A 13166-nucleotide genomic window follows, 5' to 3' on the forward strand; every position below is an offset into this window, starting at 1 on the left:
AGTCAAGACTCAAGAACCAGTCCAAAAGAGGAAATTTCCAAGAAACAATGATGCAATTGCTAGGGACCAGCTACTGCAATTTATAGGGTTTCTTAACAACCACGCGAGCCCTCACTTCGACTCTAAATTTTTCCAGAATCTCCTCTCTTTATGGCTTCTTCTTCCTCCTCCTCTTCTCGCAATTGGTCATATCACGTTTTCCCGAGTTTCAGCGGAGAAGATGTCCGCAACACATTCCTTAGCCACTTTCTAAAAGAACTGGATAGGAAACTGATCATTTCTTTCAAAGACAATGAGATCGAGAGAAGCCAGTCACTTGATCCCGAACTTAAACATGGGATTAGAAATTCCAGAATTGCGGTGGTTGTGTTCTCCAAAACCTATGCCTCTTCAAGCTGGTGCCTTAACGAGCTACTGGAGATTGTGAAATGCAAGAAAGAGTTTGGCCAACTTGTGATACCCATTTTCTACAATTTGGATCCATCCCATGTGAGGAAACAGACCGGAGACTTTGGGAAGATCTTTGAAAAGACATGCCGAAATAAAACAGTGGATGAGAAAATCCGATGGAAGGAAGCTTTGACCGATGTAGCTAATATCCTTGGATATCATATTGTTACCTGGTACGACTTTATGAATCATATTATGGTTATTTAACGAACATTATTACTTGTTGTTTAGCAAACATGGTTGTGAAATGGTCTGTTTCCTTATTAGGGATAACGAAGCAAGCATGATCGAAGAAATCGCCAATGATATTTTGGGTAAAATGAATATATCTCCATCAAATGATTTTGAGGACTTGGTCGGTATTGAAGATCATATCACAAAGATGAGTTCATTGCTGCACTTGGAATCTGAGGAAGTGAGGATGGTCGGGATATGGGGTCCCTCGGGAATTGGCAAAACGACCATTGCAAGAGCTCTATTTAGTCGACTCTCTTGTCAGTTTCAAAGTAGTGTTTTCATTGACAAGGTTTTCATATCTAAGAGTATGGAAGTTTACAGTGGAGCTAATCTTGTTGACTATAACATGAAGTTGCACTTGCAAAGAGCCTTTCTAGCTGAAATTTTTGACAAAAAGGACATAAAGATACATGTAGGTGCAATGGAAAAGATGGTAAAGCACCGGAAAGCTCTCATCGTTATTGATGATTTAGATGATCAAGATGTGCTAGATGCTTTAGCGGATCAAACTCAATGGTTTGGAAGTGGGAGTAGAATCATTGTGGTTACAGAAAATAAGCATTTTTTAAGGGCCAATCGGATTGATCACATTTACAAGGTCTGTCTCCCATCTAATGCGCTGGCTCTTGAGATGTTTTGTCGTTCTGCTTTTAAGAAGAATTCTCCTCCTGATGACTTTTTGGAGCTTTCTTCTGAAGTTGCATTGCGTGCTGGTAATCTTCCTTTGGGCCTGAACGTATTGGGTTCAAATTTACGGGGCATAAACAAAGGTTACTGGATAGATATGCTACCGAGGCTTCAAGGTTTGGATGGAAAAATAGGGAAAACACTAAGAGTCAGCTATGATGGGTTGAATAACAGAAAAGATGAAGCAATATTTCGTCACATTGCATGTATTTTCAATGGTGAGAAAGTCAGTGACATCAAACTATTACTAGCAAATAGTAACTTGGATGTTAATATCGGGCTAAAAAACCTTGTTGATAGATCCCTTATCTGTGAAAGATTCAATACTCTGGAGATGCACTCTTTGCTACAAGAATTGGGTAAGGAGATTGTCCGTACTCAGTCCAATCAGCCTGGAGAACGGGAGTTCCTTGTGGATTTGAAGGATATTTGCGATGTACTTGAACATAACACTGTAAGTTTTTTCCTGCTTTTTTTTCATAACCTCACTCTATGATTAAATGCATGTCATTTCATATGTGCAGAATTGTAACGAATTGGTTTTGTATCTTTCAATTCTTATAATTTTTAGGGTACTAAGAAGGTTTTAGGTATAACATTGGATATAGATGAGACTGACGAACTGCATATACATGAGAGCTCCTTCAAAGGAATGCACAATCTCCTTTTTCTAAAAATTTATACTAAGAAATTGGACCAGAAAAAAAAAGTTAGATGGCACTTACCGGAACGCTTCGACTATTTGCCCTCTAGACTTAGATTATTGAGGTTTGACAGATACCCATCGAAATGTCTTCCTTCTAACTTTCATCCTGAAAACCTGGTTAAGCTTCAAATGCAGCAGAGCAAACTTGAGAAGCTGTGGGACGGAGTTCATGTAAGTTTTTAGTACTCTACCAGGATTAATATCGACATTGGAATACTTGTTTTACTTTATAGATGACCATCCTTTCAAGTATTGTGTAACTTAGTTGCATATAATTCAGTCACTTGCAGGGCTCAGGAATATGGATTTACGGGGATCTAGAAACCTGAAAGAAATCCCAGATCTTTCAATGGCCACTAATCTAGAAACACTTAAACTCAGCAGTTGCTCGAGTTTGGTGGAACTTCCTTCGTCTATTCAGTACCTGAATAAGCTGAATGATTTGGACATGTCATACTGCGATCATTTGGAGACTATTCCCTCTGGAGTTAACCTCAAATCTCTCGATCGTCTCAATCTCAGTGGATGCTCACGGTTGAAAAGTTTTCTTGACATACCAACCAACATCTCATGGCTTGATATAGGCCAAACAGCGGACATTCCCTCTAATTTGCGTCTACAGAATCTCGATGAGCTTATATTGTGCGAAAGAGTGCAGGTATTTACGTTTGCTAACATTTTCTCGAACCTACATTTAACTAACACTTATATAACCAACTAGGTCGAATTACTTGAAATATCCCTTATAAGTATTTACTAGTTATCTGTTTTCTGGTCGAAATATTAGTACAGGTCGTATGTAAATTGATCATGGGATTTTATTTTTAATTAGAGAGTCAAACTTGGAAGACAGTTTGCAGATGAGAAGTTACACGAAATAGTTATTTCTGATATTTGCAAATGAGTTTTAACATCTTTTAATTGTTTCTCTTTTGCTTTCATTTTTTGTTTAGCTGCGTACACCTCTCATGACCATGCTTTCTCCCACTTTGACGAGGTTGACTTTTTCGAACAACCCAAGTTTTGTGGAAGTCCCTTCTTCAATTCAGAATCTCTATCAACTTGAGCATTTGGAAATTATGAACTGCAGAAATCTGGTGACTCTTCCCACTGGAATAAACCTCGACTCTCTCATTTCACTTGATCTCTCTCATTGTTCTCAGTTGAAGACTTTTCCTGATATCTCAACCAACATCTCAGATCTCAATCTAAGCTACACAGCGATTGAAGAGGTTCCTTTGTCGATCGAGAAATTATCTCTCCTCTGTTACCTAGATATGAATGGATGCAGCAATTTACTATGTGTATCCCCAAACATTTCTAAACTGAAACATCTCGAGAGAGCTGACTTTTCAGACTGTGTGGAATTGACTGAAGCTAGCTGGAATGGTAGTTCAAGTGAGATGGTCAAACTTCTTCCAGCTGATAATTTCTCAACGGTCAAGCTCAACTTCATCAACTGCTTCAAGTTAGATCTAACAGCTCTTATTCAAAACCAAACATTTTTCATGCAACTGATACTAACAGGTGAAGAAGTGCCTTCATATTTCACTCACCGTACCAGTGGGGACTCTATCTCCCTACCTCACATCTCTGTATGCCAATCATTCTTCAGTTTTAGGGGTTGCACCGTGATTGATGTCGATTCTTTTTCCACAATCTCTGTTTCATTTGACATTGAAGTATGTTGTCGGTTCATAGACAGATTCGGGAACCACTTTGATTCTACTGATTTTCCAGGATACTTCATAACAACAAAGTTGGGTGGTCATCTGGTTGTCTTTGACTGTTATTTTCCCTTTAACGAAGAATTTACTACTTTTCTGGATGGTCAATTCAACTACGATCACGTGGATATACAGTTTCGTCTCACGAATGACAACTCTCAGCTCAAACTAAAAGGATGCGGTATTCTACTTTCCGAAGATGTCCCATCCCTGGATAACCGACCTTGTAGTCCAAATATTCTTCCAGGGGTTTGTGAAGATAGCGCTTTAGAGAGAAGGAGTTTCCGGACTAAAATGCGGATGGTAAGCATTTGGAATAGATTGTACGTAGATAACTATTAATATCCCATTAGATATTGTCAGGACAAACAGAAAACTATTATACCATATAGTTGACTGGATGTTTTCTGCAGATGAGGATGAGACTACTGAAGAAACTACTGAATCGCTAGACAGCCAATCCACAAGATACATAAAAGGATGTCTCCTGAGCACATGTGGGACTTCCCTTACAGTATTCCTTCTTCGTGAAACTTCCCCCTTATATAAGGTAACCCAAGAATCTCATAGACCATCTTATGTTAGTTACATATAAATCGTGTCACAGGGCATCATACTGAAGGACCTATTATATAATGTTTTGCTACTGACAAAGGAATTGGTCCAATTGGTAATTCTACCTCCTTGGTCCAGTTTCAACCAATTTTTTTTTTTCTAGTACAAATTAAATTGTGAAACAGAAACTATGAATAAATTCTTTAGCTCTACTATGTGTCTAGACTGTAGTTATAAACATAATTCTATTATTTTTCTTGGCATCTTCTCATAGTCTTATTTTGCTATGCTACAACTGTTATAGATTACTGAAGTTGCAAGCACCGTTGTAAGATCTGATGAAGAAGCTAGGAATGGAGACATTCGTGAGAGCAGAGAATATGGAAAAGCTTTATTTTTGTCAGCAAAAGATTTTGTGAGTGGGAATGATACTGAAGAGTGAGGAGAGAGTGGTGTAAAGACGGAGGGAAGAAGGAAGCGAAAGCAGGTAATCTTGAACTTCACATTCTCTGGTGTTATGTGTTTATTTTCCAAGAGTAATTCGGAAAGCATTCTATAGAATTAGATCACATTGGATTTGTTTCTCTCTGAACCCTGATATAACTGATTTTAGTGAAATCAGTAGGATCGTTAAACACAATTGAATTAAAATCAGTAGGCTTCTTTTGTAGTATAGAGATTGCATAGTTTCAGCCTACAGGCTTTATCTCAGTCTATTACAATGTTCACCAGTTATTGATACTTGTTTAATACATTACAGTGTTCCAAGATGGATGTCTCTGTTTCTGACAAAAGCTTTGCATATTCTGAGCCAAAGACTAAGCAGTTCAAGTCTATCTCGAGTCATCTCAAACCAAGATAGGTATGATTTTATAGCCCCCCCAATGTTTTTATTTTTTGTTGATTCAACATGTCTGAAAAATATCATCAAAATCAGATTATCTTTGTCGTTGTTGGTAGTATTTGCTCATTTTAACACAAAAAAGTCCTTGTTTAGTAATGTTTTCAAAATGTACATCAATTTTTTTGTTTATCATCACTCTCTTTTAATCCTGTGTGTCTTCTTCTCATTATGTTGGACTATTTGATCATTTTTTGTGCAGATCAGTTTCCTTTGGACTCTTCCTCGGTGGACGCCGTTTTAGCCATTTCCAAAACATCTGGTTTCCCAGTGATAAAATATGTGGTCAAGTATCTTGAATGGCACTGATTTTGTGTGCAAACATTTGGAGGGTGAAATGCAACGGGTTTGTCTCGTGCATCTGGTCTATGTAATGGGTTTATTTGACCTCTTATAATGGCATCTTCCTTGCAGACCATTCAAAGGAGAGTGGCGTTGGCTGGTTTTCTGGAGCCACAGTGTCTCTATTTGAAATCTATTAAGTTGTCTACATTCAGTTTATCCTTTGGGGTTAGCATTTTTACACTTCTTGTCTGTCTTCTCTTTCTTTTAGTATGAGGAAACGTTTCTTCTTCCCCCAACATATGTATAAAAACATGTTCTTTGAGTTCAGGCCATTCTAGGCCTTTAACATGAAGGATAAAAGATCTTCATTCTACTTATCTGTCAAACTTGGATATCAGGGGACAAGGTAACTGGTCCTTTATATATATCACCATTGTAAAGTCTTGTAAATCCTTCATTCATGTAACTTTTTCTTCCTCTTTAGGTATCTCTATCTCAAAACTTCCTTGAAGCTGACATATAACCATGCGAAAGGTGCATCTTCATAACTCACAAATCTGCTGTGTTGCTCTGTAGCCAAAGTGATATCACTTTGAATCCGATAGCGAAACTGGAGCTAGAGTTAGTATTTTGGACATCTACTTCAATCTAGAGCATCTCGAGAAATTATGAATACACTACACAACCACAAAGTTGGTCTAATTGGTAACTTCATTTTGGAGACCAAGCGTTGCGTTAAAGAAATTAACTGTAAAACCTATTCCGAAGCACATTCCCCCTTCTTTTTTTTATACTGCTTATAAAGTTTCTCTTCACAACTTGTTCCAACTAGGTAACATAATGACCACTTATAACTAGGTCAAACTATTGTCTAGGTCCACCATTGTTTAGACTTTAGACGCAGCTAGGAATTTATATCGAAAACAAAAAGTCAGATACTAATGTAATAGATAAGATATGGTTCTGATTTGTGTGGCCGTGATTACCTGCTACTGTGTTCATAAATGATCTTCTCTGATTTTCTTCTAACAATCTCAATTGCCAAATACTTTTTGTTCTTCTTCTTCAACAATGATATATGATGTTTTTCTTAACTTCAGTGGGGAAGACGTCCGTGGAACTTTCCTCAACCACTTTTTCAAAGAGCTAGAACGGAAATCGATCATTGCTTTCAAAGACAACGAGAGCGAAAGAAGCCAGAATCTAAGTCCCGAGCTTACACATGCAATTAGGGAGTCCAGAATCACGGTGGTCGTGTTCTCCAAAAATTACTCCTCTTCAACCTGGTGTCTCAATGAATTGCTGCAGGTCTATGAATGCTACCAAAGCATGGATCTCCCGGTCATACCAATTTTCTACGGTTTGGATCCTTCTCATGTGAGGAAACAAACCGGAGAATTTGGAAAGAATTTTGAGAAGACTTGCAGAAACGAAACAGAGGCATGTGTATATCAGTGGAGAAGAGCTCTGTGCGATGTATCTAATTTCCTCGGATATCATTCTCCGAACTGGTACAATTCTTGATATTTGACTACTTTATAGTTGACGTTTCTTGCTTCTCAAGTATTGATTTTTCTCATATTGTTAGGGCTAATGAAGCAACAATGATTGAACAAGTCGCCAATGATGTTTTATTTAAACTGAATTTAACTCCATCAAGCGATTTTTCTGAATTTGTTGGCATCGAAGATCATATTGCCGCGATGAATTCTGTGGATAAACGATGACTAAGTTCAAGATAGGTTTGGTGCTGAGAAATGATTTCCCATGGGGATGTTGATGAAGCTTAGAGCTTAAGACTTAAAGAGTTTGCTGGGACATTTACATAGGCCAAGAGAACACAAAACGAGGAAAAGTAATTAATTGAAAAGTCGAAGTCTAAGAATTGACTATTGAAGACATGTTCAAGAAGAAAAACATGGATTCTGAAACACTTAGTTAAGATTATATGAGTAAACTCATACAAATACTTGATTTGATAAATTGGAAGCTTACGCAGAAAAATTGCAAGGAGAAAGATTAGTGGGTGAGTCAGAGAGACGAAGGAAGTTGAACAATGTTATTAAGCAATAAGCAATAGTCACGAACTGAACATTCTTTCAAACTGATTTGATAGCTTGTTGCACACGTTTCTTTATAGGATAAAAAAAAAATGAATTACTGAATAAGTTTACATACAGTTTGGCCAAATAGAAGTCTCTGCTTCAGACTAGAGCTACTCAGAAATGTTAAGCGCATAAGATAGGGAAACATGTTTTCTTCGAAATCGAATAAGCTTAAATTTTAAATCCTTAAATTAAGATATAAAGTTTGATTATGTCCTTTCTTTGCTGTAGTATATCCACATATTCACACGAGAAAGTTGCTAAGCTTAAGAGTTCTTTGAAAAGTCTTAAGAAGAAATTAAAGACTCCATCCGCCAATAAATGTTATTTTTGAAACACAAAGACCCCGAAAGTAATGCTCAGGATAAGACTTAAGAGGCTATGAAACATTTGTTTGTGACCTTGTGTATACTATGATTAAGACATCAAATTGGAAACATCCGTCAAGTTGCGTCGGAAAAGTCTGAGAAACAATGGTGAATACTTGTGTGGCCGTGATTAAGTCAAGTTACCTCTCAGCTGTTATGTCAAATGTTTTATATCCACCAAGACAGACTCCCTACTTCTCCTCTATTCCTCTTCTTACAATCTCAATCTCCATAGTCTTTGTTCTTAGTTTTCTCCTCCTCTCACTCTCTCTCTCTATGGCTTCTTCATCTTCTTCTCGAAATTGGTTATATGATGTTTTCTTGAGCTTCAGAGGGGGAGACGTCCGTGTAACATTCCGTAGCCACTTTCTCAAGGAGTTCGATCGGAAACTGATCACTGCTTTCAGAGACAATGAGATCGAGAGAAGCCACTCTCTTTGGCCCGATCTTGAACAAGCGATCAAGGACTCCAGAATCGCAGTGGTCGTTTTCTCCAAAAACTACGCTTCATCGAGCTGGTGTCTTAACGAGTTGCTGGAGATTGTGAACTGCAATGATAAAATTATCATACCGGTTTTCTACGGTGTGGATCCTTCCCAAGTGAGGTATCAAATCGGTGACTTTGGAAGGATCTTTGAAAAGACTTGCAAGAGACAAACAGAGGAAGTGAAAAACCAATGGAAGAAAGCGTTGACTCTTGTAGCTAATATGCTTGGATTTGATTCTGCCAAATGGTATGATTTTTATACTAAAATTCATTATTAGATACATCTTGAAATAAAATTGTTGTTTCATATTTCTTAAATTATCTTTCACCTTATTAGGGATGACGAAGCAAAAATGATTGAAGAAATAGCCAATGATGTTTTGCGTAAACTGCTTTTAACTACATCGAAGGATTTTGATGACTTTGTCGGCCTCGAGGATCATATTGCAAATATGAGTGCACTGTTGGATCTGGAATCTAAGGAAGTGAAGATGGTTGGTATATGGGGTTCCTCGGGGATTGGTAAGACTACCATTGCACGAGCTTTGTTTAACAACCTTTTTCGGCATTTCCAAGTTAGGAAATTCATAGACAGATCTTTTGCCTATAAGAGTAGAGAAATTCATAGTAGTGCCAATCCTGACGACCACAATATGAAGTTACATTTACAAGAGAGCTTCCTCTCTGAAATTCTAAGGATGCCGAACATAAAGATAGATGATCCAACTGCACTGGAAGAGAGGCTAAAGTACCAAAAAGTTCTTATCATTATTGATGATTTGGATGATATAATGGTACTAGATACATTGGTGGGTCAAACTCAATGGTTTGGATATGGGAGCAGAATCATTGTGGTTACAAATGATAAGCACTTCTTGACTGCTCATGGGATTGATCATATTTATGAAGTTAGTTTCCCAACTGACGTGCATGCTTGTCAGATGTTATGTCAATCTGCATTCAAGCAAAACTATGCTCCTGAAGGTTTTGGGGATCTTGTAGTTGATGTTGTAAGACATGCATGTAGTTTTCCTTTGGGTCTTAATCTTTTGGGTAAGTATCTGCGGGGTAGGAATGAGGAGTACTGGATGGATATACTGCCAAGGCTTGAGAATGGTTTACGTCTAGACGGTAAAATTGAGAAAATACTAAGAATCAGCTATGATGGGTTAGATAGTGAAGATCAAGAGATATTTCGTCATATCGCATGTATTTTCATTCATATGAAAGTCACAACCATCAAGTCCTTGCTGGCAGAGAGTGATGTTAGTTTTGCACTGGAAAACCTAGCTGATAAGTCTCTCATTCATGTCAGACAAGGTTATGTGGTGATGCACCGTTCGCTACAAGAAATGGGTAGAAAAATTGTTCGCATTCAGTCCATTGACAATCCTGGAGAGCGAGAATTTTTGGTGGATCCAAATGATATACATGATGTACTCAATGCATGCACAGTAAGTTTTTTTTTTTTAAAAAATTTATCCTTTCATGACTCAATATATAAGGTTTAAGAGATGCCATCTGATAAACAATGAAGTATGAGTTTGTCTCTTTCTCATTAATATCATATTTTTCAGGGTACTCAAAAGGTTTTAGGTATATCACTCAATACAAGAAATATTGTTGAGTTGGATGTACATGAGAGTGCCATCAAAGGGATGTCTAATCTCCGTTTCTTAGAAATTAAGGATTTCATAAGTCAATGGAAGAAAGCGTTGATTGATGTATCTAAGATAGCATTTGATTCTACCGAATGGTATAACTTTTTGATTATTAGACATTTTGAAATAAATTGTTGTTTCATATTTGTTCAATAATTTTTCTTCTTATTGGGATGACGACGCAAAAAGGAATCGCGGATTAATCACTCAAAATTATGTTAATTTGCTTTTGCTTTCAACTACTCCCAAGGAGTATGAGGAACTTGTTGGCATTGAAGATCACACCGCTGAAATGAGTTTACCTGCAACTAAGAGCTTTGATTTCGAAGATGACGGATTGCATTTACCTGCAAGTTTCGACTATTTGCCTCCTACACTTAAACTATTGTGCTGGCCCAAATTTCCAATGAGGTGTATGCCTTATGATTTTTGTCCTGAAAACCTTGTCAAACTCGAAATGCGGGAGAGCAAGCTATATAAGCTGTGGGAAGGAGTTGTGGTAAGTTTTGAGAATAATTTCTTATGTTATTATTTTGGTTTTTGGATGACAACAGTGCCACGTGATGTGTAATTTCTGTTGATCTCTGTGTTTAATTGTTGTTTGAATACAGCCACTTACATGTCTAAAGGAAATGGATCTAGATGGATCAGTCAATCTGAAAGAAATTCCAGATCTTTCCATGGCTACTAATCTCGAGACACTTAATTTTGAGAATTGCAAGAGTTTGGTGGAGCTTCCTTCCTTTATACGAAATCTCAATAAGCTGTTGAAATTGAACATGGCATTCTGCAACAGTCTGGAAACTCTTCCAACTGGTTTCAACCTCAAATCTCTGGACCGCCTTAGTTTCTCTGAATGCACAAAGTTGAAGACTTTTCCCAAATTCTCAACCAACATCTCAGTTCTCAATCTCTTTGGAACAAACATTGAAGAATACCCTTCTCACTTACATCTCGAGAATCTTGTCGAGTTTAGCATATCAAAAGAAGAGAGTAATATGATACAATGGGAGGGAGCGAAGGTGAGTAGTTCTAAACTTAATATTCTCTCCAAACTATTTTACTATCACTGTTTATATTTAAACTATTGTCGCAGACTCAAATTTTGTACACTTGTGTATTAAAACTTAAAAACTTAAGTGACTTTTATAAAATTTACAAATTTTATATTATTCAATCATAAGTTTTAAAATTCTAATGAATTCTAATGTTATTGAACTAACGATTTAAAAATCCTACTATATTATTTGGGAAGTACATTTTAAATGTAACCTTAATTTTTGTAAGTAATTACATAGGTATGCCATTAGAAATAAAATTTTAAAGAGTAAATTAATTTATCTTTTTAATGATTAAAAGTCAAATACTAATTTAATTAATTAAATTTAATTAATTAAATTTAATTAAAAAACGAAATACATTATTATTTTCCAAAAATAATAACCAATCAAAATCAACATATAAGATTTGATATCTAAATTTTAATTAATTTAATTTAATTAAAAAAACGAAATACATTATTAATTTCCAAAAAAGTAACCAATTAAAATCAACAAATTATATTTGATATCTAAATTATCATATTATTTTTTTATTAATTATTATAGTTCACTTCTCATCTTTATATGATTTTATTTTTGCGGAAAAATAATATCATCATTATAAAAAAATAATTAGAGTTATTTCGCATATGCCACAATTTGAATTTTTAAAAACGAATATAAACTGTTCAATACATGAAAAAATATTATAACGGGTGAAAAATAGATTTAAGAAAACTTTCTACTGAGTAACGGGTCATAATTTGAAATATTTATATTCAATTTCATACATATTATATTGAAAATTTATAATCTTATATACTACAATAATTAATAACATATTAGATGTGATTCAATTTTTAATAAAAGCTGGAAAATCCTAGAATTGACGGGTTTAGATCGATATTAATACAAGATGGAATACTACAGGTGAAACTCTTAAATTAACAATCAAACTACAAGTGTATAATCTTAAACACTAAACAATATAGATAATATCAACAAAACATATACATGAACTCACAGTTTACTATACATATAAAATCAAATAAAATAATATCATATATTTTTAAATCATCTTTACAATAAAAGATTTTATTTTAACTAAAATATAAGCCTACCTGCGGTATACTGCAAGTCAATTTAATATTTTATATACGAAATCAATTAAATCTTAATCACATAAAAATTAGCACAAAAAAAAGTATTCAACAATTAAAAAATTATCAAATCTCTGTGTTATATAAGTTTTGATACTATATTCGAATAATGTAATATACCTTTTCAATTTGTATTCTTTAACTAATTTAAGCTAACTAATATATTTGCTAATTTTATACCTATCAAAACCGACTATCGTTTCTTATCTCTATAGTATTTTTGCAAGACTTTTTTGGTGGATTTGGATAAAAGTGTATTCGGGTCATATGATACATTCCCCTATTAAATAAATATGGTGCACTCCTATGTTATTAGCTAAAATGTTTAGAATATAATTCAGAGTCATATCATTAATAAAATTAATATTAATAAACTAAATGACTTTTTGGCAAGACGAATTTGGAGAGACGGGTTTTTGAATCAACATTAATAAAAAAGTAAAATATGATTAATCCACCGTTTCAATACGGGTTAAATCTTTAATTTATTATTTTGTAAGACCACTAATATTAAACATATCAAATCATCATAATTTAAAAAAGATTATATAAAACCAAAAATGTTATGTGGTATGTATAATGTTACTATATATAAAATTAAATAATAAAATATAAATGTATTAGAGAATGATACAATTTGCAAAACTTTAATATATAAAAAATAATTCTTAAATTTTAAAAATTACTACTTTAAAAAAATAATCACGGGACGGGTAAAAAAATTACAGAACGGGTTTTATTTTGGAATTGGGTTATATGGTGGATGTATTTGAATCAATATTTATAAAATTTTAAAA

The 13166-nt window shown here is 34.9% G+C and overlaps 2 protein-coding genes across 9 annotated transcripts; both read left to right on the plus strand.

Annotated features, from left to right (window-relative positions):
* The first annotated feature begins 2 nt into the window (after positions 1 to 2).
* RPS6 (disease resistance protein (TIR-NBS-LRR class) family) lies at positions 3 to 7191 on the plus strand. The gene is made up of 11 exons (NM_124017.3): positions 3 to 623; positions 718 to 1828; positions 1946 to 2251; positions 2361 to 2738; positions 3034 to 4110; positions 4221 to 4357; positions 4667 to 4849; positions 5123 to 5224; positions 5466 to 5954; positions 6033 to 6082; positions 6649 to 7191. Exons 1-6 carry the CDS (start codon positions 151 to 153, stop codon positions 4257 to 4259), a joined length of 3384 nt encoding a protein of 1127 aa, NP_199459.2. The 5' UTR covers positions 3 to 150; the 3' UTR covers positions 4260 to 4357; positions 4667 to 4849; positions 5123 to 5224; positions 5466 to 5954; positions 6033 to 6082; positions 6649 to 7191.
* A 903-nt stretch (positions 7192 to 8094) lies between these two features.
* On the plus strand, positions 8095 to 11346 carry AT5G46490 (Disease resistance protein (TIR-NBS-LRR class) family; the record flags this gene model as incomplete). 8 transcript variants are annotated; one of them, NM_203165.1, is made up of 5 exons in its annotated part: positions 8226 to 8755; positions 8846 to 9962; positions 10086 to 10264; positions 10359 to 10668; positions 10781 to 11293. In NM_203165.1, exons 1-5 carry the CDS (start codon positions 8298 to 8300, stop codon positions 11291 to 11293), a joined length of 2577 nt encoding a protein of 858 aa, NP_974894.1. In that variant the 5' UTR covers positions 8226 to 8297. The 8 variants fall into 8 exon arrangements, with proteins under 8 accessions (NP_001330258.1, NP_001330257.1, NP_001330255.1 ...); NM_001344682.1 differs by having other exon boundaries at positions 8095 to 8755; positions 10086 to 10668; positions 10781 to 11346; NM_001344684.1 differs by having other exon boundaries at positions 8129 to 8755; positions 10086 to 10668; positions 10781 to 11317.
* Positions 11347 to 13166: the final 1820 nt, after the last annotated feature.

The sequence above is a fragment of the Arabidopsis thaliana genome, chromosome 5 (genome assembly GCF_000001735.4).
Source record: "Arabidopsis thaliana chromosome 5, partial sequence".
In the NCBI taxonomy this organism is placed as follows: Eukaryota; Viridiplantae; Streptophyta; class Magnoliopsida; order Brassicales; family Brassicaceae; genus Arabidopsis; species Arabidopsis thaliana.